This window comes from Galeopterus variegatus, unplaced genomic scaffold (genome assembly GCF_000696425.1).
Source record: "Galeopterus variegatus unplaced genomic scaffold, G_variegatus-3.0.2 Scaffold1954, whole genome shotgun sequence".
In the NCBI taxonomy this organism is placed as follows: domain Eukaryota; kingdom Metazoa; phylum Chordata; class Mammalia; order Dermoptera; family Cynocephalidae; genus Galeopterus; species Galeopterus variegatus.
This window is the reverse complement of record NW_007728065.1, coordinates 88739-107647: the sequence shown is the minus strand read 5'-3', so window position 1 is coordinate 107647 and position 18909 is coordinate 88739. Positions and strand designations below refer to the sequence as shown.

At 36.8% G+C, this 18909-nt stretch overlaps 1 protein-coding gene across 4 annotated transcripts in view; it reads right to left on the bottom strand.

Moving 5' to 3' along the window:
* BRAF (B-Raf proto-oncogene, serine/threonine kinase) overlaps nt 1–18909 on the bottom strand; it is a 162659-nt gene that overhangs the window by 100883 nt on the left and 42867 nt on the right. For all 4 annotated transcript variants that reach the window (XM_008579760.1, XM_008579761.1, XM_008579763.1 and 1 more), the window contains exon 2: nt 1613–1714. In XM_008579760.1, coding sequence (XP_008577982.1) covers nt 1613–1714 — 102 coding nt within the window. The remainder of the gene's footprint in view (nt 1–1612; nt 1715–18909) is intronic.

Here is an 18909-nt window from a genome sequence, read left to right as displayed (position 1 = left end):
AGCAACACCGAGGGATGCGATCCCGTTGCCGGTCCTGGCCCGGTACGGGCGCAACACTGAGGGTTGTGATCCGTTGCCGGACACGAAAAAAAAAGACAAAAAAAAAGAGCATAGACTTCTAAGTTAGGTATCTGCATTCTTCCCCTTACTACAGTGTTACCCTAGGTAAGTTACTTACTGTTTCTTCACTGGTAAAACAGGGATAACAAAAATTCCTAGAACCTAGTATCTAGGTCTAAGGATTAAATTAAGTAATAAATGCTTTTAACACAGTACCGGACACAGAATAATAAGATTAATCTCGAAGTCTGTTGTTAATGATTGGCCTTTGAACAGCGAAAAGTCTGAAGAGAGTGTATGTGGAAGAGGCAGTTAATCACTGCTACAGTGAGATATGATTATTGATGCAAATGCATTATATCTGACCTTAGGGGACAGTCCCCAACACACAGAAATGGTTGGCAGAAAAACTGCTGGTTAAATTGTTTAATTCTGATTAACACAGAATTACAATTTTCATTAAGACTATTTGCCTCCTCGTGACTCCTTTGCTTGGTCTCATAAGACACACAGGTAAAAGAGACAGAATGGAATATTATAAAGTACAGGAACTAGTCCTAGCATTGATACTAACTAGCAGTGTGATCTGGGATAAGCTATATGAAGAAGAGGAGAAAGAAGAAAACAGTTTATTAGCTGTTATTTCCAAGCTTCCAAGTTTATTTTAGAAATGCAAACTTACTTTCTTGTGAAATACTGAAGACTTTCCCCCTTAAAAAATTAATTAGATTACTAAATTAGAAATTTAGTTTGTCTTTCAACCTATGCTTAAAAATCTCTGGCATAAGAAACCAAATGGTAACCTGATCATTTATAATTTAGGGTTATCTCTCTGTATAACTAGTGACTAGTGTATGAGCCAGCATTTATACAGAAGGGCAGTGCACGGTAGTGGTGAGCAGTGTGGACTGCAGAGCCTGACTGCCTAGATTCCAGAACAGCACACTCACTGTGGAACCCAACTGATTCACAGAAATAAACCAATGCTAAGAAAGCTTATCTGTGGTTATGATAGTACCCACTATCTTATAGGATTAAGAACGCTAACCATAAATTTACAACCATGTTCAAGTCTTGACACAAATCTCAAGGCATTATTAAAGAGTAAAGCTAAGCATTGTTGGGCTATTTAAAGATTATAAATTTTACCAATAAGAAAGTAGAAACCAATTTTGGTGGGACTCGTTCTTCAAAAGATATTTTACAAAATTGCCCCATTTTCTCATATGATAACTCGTTTGCTGACCTCCAAAATTGTGTGCTTTCTCTCTTTTTTTAATTTGTTTTTTATTTAGCATAACATCTTCAAGTTCATATAAGACTTCTCTCTTAGTTTTGATGTATTCCAAAATACAAAAGGAAGACATATTTATTGTAGCAAGTGAAATAAAACAAGATTAAGAAGTATAATAAAGACAAAGCTAATTATCTCTTCCCATATCTATGCCTAATCTGACCCCCTAAAATAACCAAGATTAACAGTACAAATGTTTTTTATAAATTCATTTTTTTCTTTCCAAAATTACTACAGATATGATACTCAAAAGCTTACCTCCAGATATATTGATGGTGGATTATGTTCCCCACCAAATTTGTCCAATAGAGCCTCTATATGTTCCTGTGTCAACTTAATCATTTGTTTGATATTCCACACCTAAAAAATATTTTAAAAGAATTTTAATAAAAATCACTTAGCATATGAATTAGAAATATTTTAATGTAGACAATTACATTGCAGTAACCAACCCTAGTTGTCAAGTGTTCCTCCAAGTTTAGAGCTTAAAGATCATTTAGTACAGTGGTTTTTCCCTTTTATTATTAATGTCTTTAAAATTTTTTCTACACTGGTAATACAATATATTCTGAACTGTAAAAGATTCAAATAGTACATGAATATTCAGAATTAACCATGAAAATCCCATACATCCCTGCCCCCACTCCCTGGTCAAAAAGATAAGCGCTGTATACCATTTGGTGAGCAACCTACTACATCTTTTTACTTACATAAAAACCATAAATATAAACATATATAAAATATACAAATGCATATAATATAAATACTATTTTAACACTTGCTTTTTTCACTGAATAACAATACCTCAGAATTCTTTCCACATCAGTTCATATCTATTTTACTGCTTTTTAATGGTTTTAATAAGCATTCACTTCATATTATTATAATGACTGCTTCTTTCAACAGTCTCCAAACCAATGTTAATCAGTGGTTGGGTAGACATGGATAATTGTAAGAGAATCAATTTCCAGCTCTTAACTTCTATTTGCAGTCTCCCTAATTGATCTGCTTAAGAATTCATCTCCTTGCCTACTTCCCCTTTTAAAATCACCTTTCTCCACTTTCTCAAAAAAAGGCAAAGTTCTTACCCACCTCAACTACTACTAAAATGCACTGTTCAGAGATATATGAATATAAACTCCAAAGTACCTAACAAATAGACCATGTAAACAAGACAGAAAACCCTTGACAGAAAAGAAAAAGAAAAAACAAAAAACAAAAAAAAACACAAAAAACTGAGAGCAGGACCTTATTTTATCAATGAAACAAGTCTGTGGCAATGCTCCAAGCCTTATCCATCAGCCGGCCTAGAATTCAGAAGTCTAGTGGTTATAGTAAAGGCACATATTAACATGTTTGCTTTAAGATAAATAAGTCATTTTTTTCTCAATGCAAAATGAGTCTAATTTGTCTGGTTTGACAGTGAGAACTGGCTTGCAAATTACATTACATGGTAAATACTATCTATAAATGGTACGACCTAAATGTGCAGTTTTTTTTTTTCTTTTTTGTCTTTTTCGTGACCGGTAAGGGGATCACAACCCTTGGTGTGGTGTCGCCCACACCGCGCTCAGCCAGTGAGTGCACCGGCCATTCCTATACAGGATCCGAACCCGCGGTGGGAGCAATGCTCCCAGCGCCGCACTCTCCCGAGTGTGCCACGGGGCCGGCCCTAAATGTGCAGTTTTAAGGTTTGACCAAAAAATGAACTTAACATAAACATAACACATCTAAAAATTATGGCCTTTAAACTATTTAAAGTTATAATTAAAAAGTGAGATATCATTTAAAAATGTACAAAGGGAAATAAATGAGCAAAAGTGTTTTAAGAACCTTTGTTTATTTAATAATTCTCTTCCTAAAGGACATTTAGATTATACCATTCTTCTCAACTTCAAACAATGCTTCAACAAACAGTTCTGAACTGCCTTTCTGGGCAAAGGTGCAAGTTTTCTTTTTGAAATCTAGCTATAGGATTCCCGGATTGAAGGATATGCATATTTTAAAATTTAATAAATGTGCCAAATAGCCTTCCAAAGAAGAAATGTATGAAATCATACTCCTATCTGCAGGATATGAGTCCACCCTTCTCCCCACAATCTCACCAACATTGAGTATTCTCGAACTTCTAAACTTTCATCAATATGAAGGGGAAAAAAGGTGATCATGTTGTTTTAACCTGTATTTCCTAAAAGCTGAGCATTTTACATGTTTATTGGCCATTTGAGTTTTTGGAAAATTTCCTATACTCCCTTTTACTCTATTGAGTTGTTTGTTTTTTCTTATTGATTTATAGATATTCTTTATTCTGGATATTAATCCTTCTTTTTCTACAAATGTTAGTCTTTTACTTGTTTTTCACTTTATGACTCTTTTGTCATTATAAAGTCCTGCTACTGTAAGTGTGGTCCCTAGACCAGCAGCATCAGCAACTTCTGGAAGCTTGTTAGAAATGCCGAATCCCAGGCTCCATCTCAGATGTACTGAACTTTAACAAAATGGTTCACATGCACATTAAAGTTTGAGAAGCAATGATAGAGGTTTTAAATTTTTTCTACAGTCAGGTATTGCAACATTTTCTTTTATAATGCCTTTGAAAATTTCTCATATCTCCAAAAAGTGTTAGATGTCTTTTATCTAGCTACCCTTACTCCCTAGGTGGTCTCATCCAATCTTAAGTCCTTATATGTCAAATATAAACAAATGAAGCCCACATTTAAAATCCAGCTCTGTTCTTTCCTCTCAACTTCAGACTCTTTTTTTCCAACTGCCTACTGAACATTTCTACTAGACTAATAAGCATCTCAAATTTAATATGTTCAAAGACTAACTTCTGATCACACCCCACTGTCAAAACACTTGATTTTTTCTACAAGTCTCTTCATCTCAGAAAACGAGAAACTCCATTCTTTGAGGGGCTCAAACCAAAAACTTTAGCATCACCCTTGACTCTCTTTTTCTTACACCTGACATCATGTCCATCTCCAAATCAAAATATATTCACCCGCTTTACCATTTTCCACCCTGGTCTAAGCCACCGTCATTTCCCTCTGAGTTTATACCAATAGTCTCTGAAGTGGTCTGTCCTGTTTCATGCCTAGGATGGCACAGTAGCTAGAGTAATCTTTTAAAACTATAACTGCAGACCACATGCCATTCTTTTGCTCAAAACCTTCCAATGGCTTCACGAAGGTCCTTCAGTTCACAAGGCATTACATGACCTGGCCCTCTGCTACTTTTCTATCTTCATCTCTTACTGTTCTCATCCTTACTCACCACTCTCTAATCATAGCTGGCCTCACTGAACATGCCAAGTATATTCCCATTGCAGGATCTTCGCATTTACTGTTCCTTCTGCCTGGAAGTTCATTCATCCCTTTACTCCAGTGTCTCCTTATCAGTGAAGTTTCTCTGACCATCTCATTTAGAATGGCAACAATCCCCCATCTCTTCCAATCTCCACAAGCACAGAGAGTTTGATAACTAATTGCTCCATAACACATGACCCACTTTATTTATTTTATTAATGGCATGTGTCTTCCTGACTCAATAAAGTCCAGGAGGACAAGGATTTTTATATTGTTTTATTTTCTTATATATCCTCACAGCCTAGAACAGTGCCTAGCACTCAAATACATAATTATTAAAAAATAATTAATATTTTCTCTAAATTGCTCTCTATGATGAGCATACTGACTACCCAAGCAAAACTACTTTATAAGTAAGAATTTTATATTTTAAAGTTGACTGTGTTTTCTACGATGACGATTAGCTACTCTGAGATCAAAACATATTTAGTTTATCTTTTTGACCCTTCATCACTTATCTTCGTGTCTTAGTCATAACAGGTATTCAGTTAAAACTGAAGCTTGAAGCTATTTTCAGAATAGAATGAGAAAAAAATTAATCCTAGTTCAGTGATTCTTGCTTTTGTCCAGTAAATTCAGAACTCTACTACCCACATCATTTTTTTTTTCAAAGCTCCAGAGATAAAACTCATGTGCAGTTAGCATAAATAACTACTCCTTCAAGGAATTGGAGGGGGGGGGAAGGGAAAAAATGATTAGAGAAAGTATAGAGGAAATGAGGAGACTGAGCTGATTTGAATGAAATTTTCTTGCTAGGGAGTAGAAAATGACAAGATTTGGTTTGGAAGGATGGGGCCAGATTATGAGTGTCTGGAAGTCAGGTTTTTTAACTCTCAAAAGTAATTTTAAATCCAAAGAATGAAGAAAAATCACAATAACCCTAGATGGAATTAGAAATGATGAGTTTGGGAGAGAAAATTCTTTCAGATTCCCAAGGAGAGTTAGAGAAAGAACTTTGATGATTCTTATAAAATAGAAATTTATTAAAAAGTAGAATAAGATATTGTAAAGTTAACAGTAGATACATAGATTTGGCCTTGCAATGCCTTCTTGGAAAGAGAGTAAAATCTATTACAACAGTACTAAAAGGGAAATAAAAAAATTAAAAACAAAAACTTCAAGAAAGTAACTGAAATATTTCCTGTCCTGTTTTGATCTTTTCAGTAGACCACAGTATTTAAAACCAGGTAACCTTAGTAAACAATCATTTCTAGTGCCTTTACAAATGGCAAAATTCCCTCTCCAAAAAAAGACAGAATTTTCTTAAAAGCCTAGCTTGGAAGATGCTTATGTGAAAATTTAAGTGCAGATAAACTGCTATATGGAAGGAACTGAAGAGCAGCTTTGGCACAAAAAAACTACAGCCAGTGGCTCCTCTCATTCCTGTAAAAAGATATCAAGTCCAGATTATTATGCTTGGTTTCTATCTAACCTTTAAAGAAAATATAATTGTAATATCAATTATTAATAGATGATAGTAAAAAAAAGTCTTCCAAATTCATTTTATGAAGCCAGCAAAACCTAGATGCCAAAACTCAAAGATAATACAAAAAATAAAAACACAAAATAATCTTACCTGTGAGGAGAGACATCAAACTCTTAAATACCATTCAGTAATATATATGAATATTAAATGCAAGGAATTCAGTAACATAATACTTAGATTAAAGGAAAAAACTGCAGGACTAGTCTAATAGATGCCAAAAAAAAAAGAAAACAAAAACCAAGTGATTATTACAAAGGTGTGTGTGTGTGTGTGTGTGTGTGTATGTGAGAGAGAGAGAGAAAGACATGATCCTAAAATTTCAAGATAATTGTTGAAAGAATCATGGTACCGAAAGCAAGGAGGCCAGGTTATCAACCATTCAGTAGAAAAAATTCTTTTTTTTTTTTCCTTTTTTTGTCTTTTTTCATGACCGGCAACGGATCGCAACCCTCAGTGTCACGCCCGTACCAGACCGGGACCAGCAACAGGATCGCAACCCTCGGTGTTGCTCCCGCACCTCGCTCAGCCAGTGAGCGGCCGGTCTGTATGTGGGATCCGAACCCTCGGCGGGAGCGCTGCCGCGCTTCCCAAGCGGCGCGCTGTAGCAGTGCGCCACCGGGCCGGCCCCTCAGTGGAAAAAATTCTGAGTATTTCTAAAAAACAGAAAACAAATATGATCAGCTTGACAAAGAAGCCAAAGCTAATAAATTGCAGACCAAAACATAAGAGAAAATTTCTACTGAGATAACTCTAGATCTTCAAACTTAAAGATAACACTTTAAGAGGAAGCATGAGGAAAGTATAAAGACCTGAATTTTGAATCATATAGTCATTAAAACAAAACCTCAGGGGAAGAGAGAATTAAATTTTTTTTTCCTTTTTGTCTTTTTTACTGACTGGTGACGGGATCGCAACCCTCGGTGTTGCGCCCGCACCGCGCTCAGCCAGTGAGCAGGAACCGGTCTCCACATGGGATCCAAACCCTCGACGGGAGTGCCACCGTGCTCCCAAGCGGCGCACTATCCAGTGCGCCACCGGGCCGGCCCAGAAGAGAGAATTAAAGAACTGGAAGATGATTCTGAGAAAATTAGCCAAAAGGCAAAGATAAATGAATGGAAAATATGAAAGACATGAAGAACAGAATTAGTAAATCTAGGAGGTAAACAGGGAATAGGAGAGATATTTGAACAGAAGATGGCCATAAATTTTCCAAAGTCAGAAATACTCAGATTACAGTAGCACTTTGAGTCCTGGATAAGACAAATAAAACTAAATCCAAAACTATACAGGTTGAAGTGAAAGAACAGAAAACTTCTTAAAGTCAACCAGAAAGAAAAGAAAGAGAAGTTAGACTGATGGCATAGTTCTCAATGACTTGAGACTTCTTGCTAAAAGCAAGAAGATAATGAACTGATATTAAGATGCAAAGAGAAAATAACGGACACTCTAGAAACAGGAAACTGAATTCAGAAGTAATAATATAAAAGAGAATGACATGTAGGCTGAATAACGGCCCCCCATGATGACTATAGCATAAAGCCTAGAATCTGTCATTGTTACCTTATATGGCTAAAGGAACACTGCACATGTGACTGAATTAAATATCTTGATCTACAGAGATTGTCCTGGATTACCTGGGTGGGCCCCAAATGTAATCATATGTATCCTTACAAAAGGGAAGTAGAGGGAAATTTTACTACAGAGGATTAGGTAACATGACGACCTAAAAAAAAGATTCAAAGAGCTACACTGCTGGCCTTGAAGATGGAAGGGGAGATGAGTCAAGATACTTACAAGAAATTGTTCATATAACAAAGTATTAGAACCAACTCAAATATTCCCTAAGAGAAAAATGAGCAAATTCTGGTACATCTGTGTAATGGAATACTGTATATGAGTCAAAATGAAAAATTAGAGGTCTATGTTAACATGGATACATCTCAGAAACATAATATTAAGTGAAAAAAGCAAGTTCCAGGATATGTAAAACTTTAAAACGTGCAACTGATGTTCTACATTGTTTCTGGATATACACCCATGGCAAAAAAATATAAAAACATGCATGGGCATCATAAACACTAAATTCAGGATAATGGTTACTTCTGAAGAGGGAGAAAGAGCAGGGACGTGAGAAATATATGGAATTAAAGAAAAACACCAAGATTCTAACTGAAAGGGCTCAGTGAGGGCTAACAAGGATGAGTTAAAAGAATCATATCTGTATAAATTCTAGTTTCCCAGATTAAATTCCATAAATTCAAAACTGAAAAGAAAACCCTAAAAGCTTCCTATAAAATAACAAGAATTAACTTGGCATCAGACTCTTCATCAGCAACATTAAAACTGGGGACAGAAAGTAGATGACTTGTTGCTTAAGGCTGAGGGATTTGTGGAAATGAGGAGTGACTGCTAATAAGTCCGAAAGGTTTTTTTTGGAGTGATAAAAATGTTCTACAATGGACTGTGGTGATGGCTGCACAATTCTGTGAATATAGTAAAAACCACTGAATTGTACATCATATATTATATGGTATGTGAATTATATCTCAATAAAGCTGTTTTTTTAAAAAGACAATGGAATAATCCCTTCATTATCCTAAGCAAAAATGATTTTAAACCTGGAATTTTAAACCCAGGCAAACTACCAATCAAGCACAAGAGCAAATGAAAACCTTTTTGGACATGTAAGGTCTCAATAGGAATCACAGATCTATAAACATTCCTATCTTTTGCCACAGCAATCCATTTTTAGGAATTTTACTAATCTCCCAGAAAATTGGAAGAATAGAGTTGTTGTCTGGTACCAGCACTCATAAAGATAAGACAAATGATTGGCCAGGTGAAAAAACATTAACTGATTTTAAAAAAGCACTATCTTACTATCTTTCCATACAACAAAACAAACATGAATAAGTTGGTCCCCCCCCCCAAAAAAAGAAAGAAAACAAATCCCACAAAAAGCCATATTTGAAAGAAGAAAGTTAAAGACAGTGATTACAGCTGTAGCATGGTACATGCTTCCCTGTAGGTACACCTTTGACCCTATAACTTTGCAGTCCCCTTCCCTCTCTGACCCTGGGCTTCTCCAGCTAACTTGCTCTTGTGATATCCTGCAATGTGATATTAGCAAACATGACCTAAGGAGAGGCTTAAATGCAAACATGCACTTCTTGCTCTCTTGTACCACTGAACTTGCTTGTTCTTTCGCCTTTCCCTTTCTGAGAACATGCCTACTAGAACCAAGCTGTGCCACTCAAGGCCACCAGAGACCAGCCCACTACCTGGAAGTAACAACTAGTCACAGACACATGAGTGAGCCCAGCCAAGGTCAGTGCAGCCCAGAATGGCCGGCTCATAAACTCAAACAGTGACTGTTATAAGCCTTATGCTTTAGAGTGGTTTGTTATACAACAGAAAATTAGTACATCGTGGAAAAGAAACACACAACAGAACACACAAAAACTTGTAAATGAATGTTCATAACAGCATTACTCATAACAGACAAAAAGTGAAAACAACCCAAATGCTCATCAGCTAATGAATAAATAAAATGTGGTATATCATTCAATGGAATTTTATTCAGCAATAGAAAGAAATAAAATACTGATACATACTACAACATGAACAAACCTTGAAAACATCGTCCTAAGTGAAGGAAGCCAGTCACACAGGACTACATATTGTATGATTCCATTTCTATGAAATGTTCAGAATAGGAAAATCTATAGAGACAAAAATTAGATTAGTGGTTGTCTAAGAATGAGGGGGATAAAGGGATTAGGGAATAATGGCTAAGGGGTGTGGTGTTTCTTTTTGGGATAATAAAAATATTCTAAAATTAATTTTGGTGATGGCTGTTGCAGAACTCTGTGAATATACTCAAAGCCTTTGAACTGTACACTTTAAATGGGTAATTTGTATGGTATGTGAACTATATATCTCAATGAAGCTATTTTTTTAAAAAAGAAAATATCATGACTACTAATGTTTTTAAAGTATTACTCTGGCAACTATATTGAAAATGGACCATAATGGGAGTAAGGGTAGATGTCAAGAAACCAGATCGGAAAGGACTGTGAAGTGAAAGATAATGATGCCTTTTACCAGACTGATAGTGGCAGAGGTGGTAAGATGTGTCAGATCCTGGATATGCTATAAAGGTGGGGTCAATAGGATTTGCTGGCGAATTGGATGTGGGGTATGACAGAAAGGAGTCATCCTTGACTTTATAGTTTTTAACCTGAAAAGATGTAAGAGCTAAAAATAGAAAAGATTGCAGAAGGAGGAGGAATATTGGGGGTGCACAGAGGATGAAAAAAATAAGGAATTTTATTTTAAACATCCAGAGAGGCCTATTAAACAGAATGTAGACATAAAATAGGAACTGGATATACAAATCTGGAATTAAGTAAGAAGTCTGGCTGGAGATACTAATTTGTAAGTTGAAAAATAACATGTTTTTCACTCCTTCTGAGAGACACTCCCCTGCCCCCAAAACACACACACAACACACATATATTATGACATCTCTGAATTCAGAATCCATCTTCTGACAATTGATGACATCTTAAAATTGCTATTGTCCAGGTGCTGGGTATTATGTAGCTGTCACCATCTGCACATGTATAACTTGATCAAGGCAATTCATGCTGTTGTCACTCAACTAAGTTATGTGAACTGTTCATTGTCAGTATTACATATGCTGAGATTAACTGCCACTTTAAAATAACTTCAGAAAGATTACAATATGATTCTGCATTGAAACAAAATTCAAGTATCTATAATCAAGTTATTAAGTGTAAATAAAGTGGGAAGTTTCAACTAACACAAGTAACTTTCACGGAAAGTTGTATATTCAATAGATCCCATTTAAACAGATTCAACCAAAAAAGAGAGGAAGAGAGAAGGAAAGGGGGAAGGAAAGAGAAGACTAATCATCATTGTATATAAATCTCTACATCTTAGCATGGAAGGCATCTGAATAGAGATTAAAAGAGAGATAATCAAAGGTTTTTTTCTTGTCATGAGAATGTAGGAGAAAATACCAGATATAGAGCTTAACATTCCTTAACAGGGATTACAAACTTGTCTCAAAGTTAACTTATGATAGTGATGGAGAACTTCAACTACTCTGACATCTGTTGAAAGTTTTATTCTGCTTATAGTAAACTTTTAAGATGACTTTCTCTGATTAAAATAATGAAGTTCCTAATTCTTTACAAGTAAGATGTACATGCTTACTTTATATTAACTTTTAAAAGAGACATTTAAAAATAGAAACAGATTTCAAAAATATTAAAAACTAACATTTCAAAATTATATGCTAAAACTTTAAAGGAAAAAAGGATTCCATACTCACTAATTAATATTAGTTTAGATTATTTATAATAGTTCTTACCTTTTTGTTACTAAAGTAAAAGACCCTACCTGCAGAGTAACACAGAAGTCCCCAGGTTATCTTAGCATCTGTCATTCCCTAGTCAGATTGATTCTGGCTAACCTTTCTTTAGTTTTTTTTTTTTCCTTTTACTTAGCATCTGTCATTCCCTAGTCAGATTGATTCTGGCTAACCTTTCTTTAGTTTTTTTTTTTTTCCTTTTACTTTTTCTTTTCTTTTCTTTTCTTTTTTTCCTTTTTGTCTTTTTTCGTGTCCGGCAATGGATCGCAACCCTCAGTGTCGCGCCCGTACCGGACCGGGACCGGCAACGGGATCGCAACCCTCGGCGCTGCGCCCACACCTCGCTCAGCCAGTGAGCGGGAACCGGTCTGTACGTGGGATCCAAACCCTTGGCAGGAGCGCCGCCGCGCTCCCAAGCGGCGCACTGTAGCAGTGCGCCACCGGGCTGGCCCCATTTCCTTTTACTTTTTCTAATAAGACACATTATAAATCAAAATCACTGCCTTTTCTTTCTTTTTATAAAGAAAGAATCTTAACAAATTTTGTTTAGATACAAATCACACTTTCAAGAATTCTTCAGTCTTTGCCCGCAAATATTTGTATATGGTCTAACCTGGGGGAAAAGGGCATTCAGCCTTGGGGATTTCTGTCTGGACATTACTGTCAGAGAGAAAATTACTCACAGTAAATTCTGGCCACCACAAAGGACACAGGCCACACATGCACATATCTAGAAGAGGTACCCATATTCCCTAAAGACTACCACGCTCACTTACTACAAATTCACAGATTTCTGTATTCAATATCTACTTTCTCCAGAAGAAACCAACTCATTTACATGTTGAGGAAGACTACTCCAGCTTCCAATATGATCATTTCTAACCTTCACTAACCTCTACAAAGCTAAGAAAAACCATGAGCAAAAAACCCGGACATTCAATTAAAAGAACCAAGGCAACAAGAAAACAAGATAATGCAAGAAACAGAAGAGAAAATTTTTTAAAGAAAAAAGTATAAGGATTCTTAAATCCTAGAGCTTCGCTGTCAAGTCTGGTAGCCATTAGATGAGTTAACATTAAATAACAAAATTCAGTTCCTCAGCCTCATAGGCCACATTCCCAGTGCCCAATAGCCACACTGGATAACATACTAGACAGCACAGAAAACACTCCATCATCACAGAAGGTTGCACTGCAGATAGTGCTATTATACAGGACTGCACTAAATAAATAAATAGCATAGAATAGGCTTGAAACTAAAAATCTTTTTCAAATAGTCATAAATTTGAGAATTCCAGATAAAACCTCTTTGCAGGATATGAGTGAATACAGAATGTCATTTCATTAAATAACTGACATTTTTAGCATAAATTATTATGTCAAATAACTTGTTTTTTTTCCTTTTTGTCTTTTTTCATGTCCGGCAATGGATCGCAACCCTCAGTGTCGCGACTGTACCGGACCGGGACCGGCAATGGGATCGCAACCCTCGGTGCTGCGCTCACACCTCGCTCAGCCAGTGAGCGGGAACCGGTCTGTATGTGGGATCTGAACCCTCGGCGGGAGCGCCACCCCGCTCCCAAGCGGCGCACTGTAGCAGTGCACCACCGGGCCGGCCCTAAAAATCTTTGTTGAAATAAACCTAATAGAAGTGTTAACTAGCAAAATAGACAAAGCTGAAGTCTGAATGCTAATTAAAAAATAAAAAGTAAAAAAGAAATTGAAAATATGAAGTAAAATTGAAAGAGCTAAAATTATGAGTAAACTTAATATCACAGAATACAAATTAGATTATCTTATTACACTTAACAGAAATTTTTATGAGGATAAAAAAGATATAACCAAGAAAATTTAAAACCTTCTCCTTGAGCCAAAGGGAAGAAAAAGACAAATATAAGAGTCTCCAGGACCAAAGTTCCTTTTTAAAAAGGAAAAATAAAAAATAATGAAAGAAAATACAAAATTAGTTAAATCCTGGTAAAATATATAAAGTCAAAGGATAATAATAAAATATTAAAAGCTTTGAGGAATAAAAAAACAAGAATCATTCTGTCATGTAACTTTTCATTAGTCACACAGTATACTTGAAGACAGAATGACACCTTCAAAATTCTAAGATATACCAAAAATCATTATAAAGATACTTCTGCCTCTGACATGATGAAATAAGGAGGTTGATGAATCCTCTCTCCAAAAAGCAACTATAAAAGCTGGACAAAAACTGTCAAACCACCATTTCAGTGCTCTCGAATTCAACCAAAGGCTACTGAACCTGGGTAAGAATATCAGACTGTGACATTTTTGCCCAAGGCTGCTGCCATCCTCTCTCCCCACCACTGGCCAACCTCTCCCTCCCAGATGGCATGTATTCAACTATGGTGTGTACACAGGGGTTGTCAATTGATTTGGAGTATTTTCAATTTAAGTGACAATCTCCACAACAAGTGAACAGGAAAGGCCAATGGCCACGGGGGCTTAATATACTTTCCATACACCATGGGTTGACTAGAGGCTGTAAGCAGGTGCTGCAGAGTCTGCAGGTGCCCACACCTGCACATATCTCTGACTGACTAAGCCTCTGCTTGCACATGCACAGAGGAGACACAGAAGAGCCTGGTGGAAAGCAAAAGCCAGGACAGGAACACAGTGGTCAGAAGTATGAATTCATTCTCTGGTACAAAGATCCACCAACAAAGAGTAGAAAAGTTGCTGGCCTTGAAGTGTTTGAGCAAAACCGATGACAAACCTTCAGCTAAACACTAAGCTATGTAAACACAGGAGCAACCTGTAGGTAGTCAAGCATAAAAATAAAAACAAGGGGGGCCGGCCCGGTGGCGCACTGCTACAGTGCGCCGCCGTCCCGCCGAGGGTTCGGATCCCACATACAGACCGGCCGCTCACTGGCTGAGCGAGGTGTGGGCGCGACACTGAGGGTTGCGATCCCGTTGCCGGTCCCGATCCGGTACGGGCGCGACACTGAGGGTTGCGATCCGTTGCCGGTCACGAAAAGAAAGACAAAAAGGAAAATAAAATAAAATAAAATAAAAAAATTAAAAAATTAAAAAAATAAAAACAAGGGAAAAAAATAAAACTGAGCAAAAACATCAGTGATCACACACTGGGGAGCTGTAACGAGGGCATGCTTCACAGATTTAGTCCAACTACAAAATTTAGGCAGAACAATAGAGCAGCTAACTGAGGCAAATATATAGTAGCAGACAGACTGGGAAAGAGGTCCAGGAATTGAATGATCACAAAATCATCACTGAGTTTATTTTGTTTTTTAAATTCTGGTATGTCCCAGACAACCCAGAAGGGGGCACTGGGATACAAACAGAATTCCAGGGGAAACCCACTAGTTCTAGCTCAAGGAAAAGTAAAAGGAACAAGTAATGCTCAAAGAGATCAGTAAAATCCTTTACGTTTTTTTCCCTCCCTCCTCCTACTCCAACCCTCAAGAAATCCCATGTTGGCAGCAACAACAATGGGAGCTCCGAAAGAGCCAATATGCTGACGGAGAGGAGAACCACAGTTTCTAGTTAATGGAGCCAGAAATAATAATAGGACAGAAATAATAAAGATAAAAGCAGAAATCAATAAAATTGAAAAAAAGAAAAAAGTTAATGAAAACAAAAGCTGGGTCTTTGAAAACATCAATAAAATTCATAAATTTCTAGTGAGACTGACAAAGAAGACACAAATTACCAATATTAGTAATAAAAGATAAATACAGACCTCCTCATAAACATTAAAAGGTTAGTAAGAAGAGACTACTATAAAAAACTCAATGCATATAAGCTCAAGAAGAAATAAGGCGAATACACAATGTCTTCCCATAAAACAAAAAGAAGGAACACGTTCTAAGTCTCTTTATGAGGCCAGCATTATCCTTATACTAATACAAAAGATCCTACAAAAAAAGGAAACTACACACCAGTATCCCTCACGAATATACAAAGTCAAAGAAGAAACCACAAGTGAAATCACAAAACACTTTCAGACAAATAAAAATGAAAATACAACATACCAAAACTTAAGGAATACAGCAGAAGCAGTACTCACAAGGAAATTCACAGCTATAAATGCTCACCCCTCTACCTCACACCGTATATAAAAATTAACTCAAAATGGATAAATGACCTAAACATAAAAGCTAAAATGGTAAAACTGTTTGAAGAAAATGTAGGGGCAAATCTTAATGAACTTGGATTCAGCAATGGAATCTTACATATGACACTAAAAGCATAAGCAACAAAAGAAAAAATAGATAAATTGGACTTCAACAAAATTAAAAGCATTTGTGCAAAGGATATTATCAAGAAAAGTGAAGACAACCTACAGAATGGGAGAAAGTATTTGCAAATCATATATCTAATAAGGGTCTAGTATCCATAAAGTATAAGAACTCTCAGAACTCAAATACAGAAAGACAACTCAATTACAAATGAGAAAAGGGACTGAATAGACATTTCTCCAAAGATATACAAAATAGCCACTAGCACATGAAAAGATGTTCAACATCACTGGTTGTTACAGGAATGGAAATCAAAACCACAATTACATGTTACTTCATACCTAAGAGGATGGCTATTAAAAAGAAAAAAAAAAAAAAAAAGGGCCGGCCCGGTGGCGCACTGCGATAGTGCGCTGCTTCGGAAGCGCGGCGGCACTCCCGCCGAGGGTTCGGATCCCACATACAGACCGGTTCCCGCTCACTGGCTGAGCGAGGCGCGGGAGCAACACCGAGGGTTGCGATCCCGTTGACGGACACGGAAAAAGACAAAAAAAAAAAAAAACACTAAAAATCATGGCTGGCAGGTTAGCTCAGCTGGTTAGAGCGTGGTGTTACTACATCAAGGTAAAGGGTTCAGATCCCCATACTGGCCAGCCACCAAAAAAATAAATAAATAAATAATGAAAAATTTTAAAAATTAAATTAAAAGCTAAAAAAATTTAAATGGTGGTGGGGGACTGGCTGGTTGGCTCAGTTGGTTAGAGCACAGTGTTGGTAACACCAAAGTTAAGGGTTCGGATCCCCATACTGGCCAGCTGTGAAACAAAAGTAAAAAACAAAGTAAGTGTTGGTAAGGATGTGGAGAAATTGGAACCCTGACAAATTGCTGGTGGGAATATAAAATGGTACAGCAGCTATGGAACAGTTTGGGGTGGGGGTGGGGGGTGTCCCTCCAAAAAGTTAAACAATACGACTAGGAATTCCACTGAAAAGAACTGAAAATAGGTACACAATACCTATACACCAATATTCATAGCAGCACTATTTACAATAGCAGAAAGGTAGAAATAACCCCCAATGTATATCAACTGATGCATGGGTAAACTGTGTTATACATAGACAATGGAATATTATTCAACCATAAAAAGGTATGTAGCACTGTCACTTGCTACAATGTGGATAAAGCTGGAAAACATTATGCTAAATAAAAGAAGCTAGACCCAAAAGGTCATATTCTGTATAATTCCATATATATGAAATATACAGAACAGGTATATCAATGGTAACAGAAAGCAAACTGGTGGGTGTCAGGGACTGGGGTAAGGGGAGAATGGAGAATAATTGCTTAATGGGTACAGTGTTTTATTTTAGAGTAATGAAAATATTTTGAATTAGACAGAGTGGTAGCTGCACAATATTGTGAATGCCACTGAACTGTTTTCTTTAAAATGGCCTACTTTATGTTATGTGATTTTCATCTTAATTTTTTAAAAAAGGAATACAGGACTGATACATGCTACAACACATGGATGAACCTTGAAAACACTAGGCTAAATGGATGAAGCCACATTTTATATAATTCCCTTTATATGAAATGTCCAGAATATAGGCAAATCCATAGACACAGAAAGATCAGTGGCGGCCATGGGCTGGGGGAGAAGGAATGGGGAATGACTGCTAATGAAAGCAGGGTTTCTTTCTGGGGTAATGAAAATATTCTGGAATTGGTGGTAATGGTTGCATAACCTTATAAGTGTACTAAAATCTACTGAGTTGTACACTTTGGAAGGATGAACTTTACGGTATGTGTATTACATCACAATTAAAATAATCTTAAGAGTAGGGGAGAAAAAGAAAGCTAATTAATGCAAGTTCAAAAAATAAGTTGAGACAAAATTTGTTTAACTAATAAAATTTACATTTTTAAACAAGTCAGATTATAAGGAAGTTCTTTAAGTAATACTTGTGTATCAGAACACATAAATCTGATTCTTACAGAAAATTTTGTCATTATTTCTGGTAGAACCAACTTATGTTACCCTATTTCTTTTTTTTTCTTTGTGGCTGGCCAATATGGAGATCCGAACGTGGGACCTTGAGGTTATAAGGCTGTGCTCTAACCAACTGAGCTAACCGGCCAGCCCCTGTCACTTAACATGCAGAGTTTGCAACACTAATATCTACTCATAAGTACTTTATGAGTTTATGCAGATTTTAGAAATAAGCTAGCAACCTATGGTTCACATACCAAAAAACAGCTTAAAAGATGTCCTGACATTTCTAAAAATAAACCCAACATCCTGTATCTAATATTTTTTTTTTTTCCTTTTTTTTGTCTTTTTTCGTGTCCGGTAACGGGATCGCAACCCTCGGTGTTGCGCCCATACCACGACCGGCAACGGGATCCCAACCCTCGGTGTCGCGCCCACACCGCGCTCAACCAGTGAGCGGACCGGTCTCTATATGGGATCCGAACCCTCGGCGGGAGCGCAGCCCTCTACCAAGTGCGCCACCGGGCCGGCCCCTGTATCTAATATTTTAAACTTGAAAGTTGTTACGTGTGCAAGCAAAATACTGGCGCCAAATTCATCCCCTTCTTCCACACACTTAAACATACACACATATGCAACACATGCACACCCCTACAACTTGTCTGACCAAAGTCAAATAGGGACACAGGACCAAAAAGTCAGTACTTATTCCCTTCCACCTTCTTCCATTCCTATGCCCCAGAAATAATCAATGTTAACAGTCTGAGTTGTGTTCTTCCACTTTTTTTCCTCTAGTCCTTTTTTCTTTTCAAACAAAAACATGATCATGTTTGATATATTACTCGGCAACTATCACCGTTCTGGTAATTTTGTGGTCAATCCTCCAGAGCAAATAATCCGTAATATAAATATAACCAAAGTTTACTCAACCGTGTATTATGAGATGCGCATTCAGGTATTTTGCTGGACAGTGCTGTGGTACACAATAATTATACATTTATACATTTACTGGGGCTTTTATTTTTGTTAGATTTCCTAAAGGGAAATGTTGAATCAAAGGACAGACATACACAGATGTT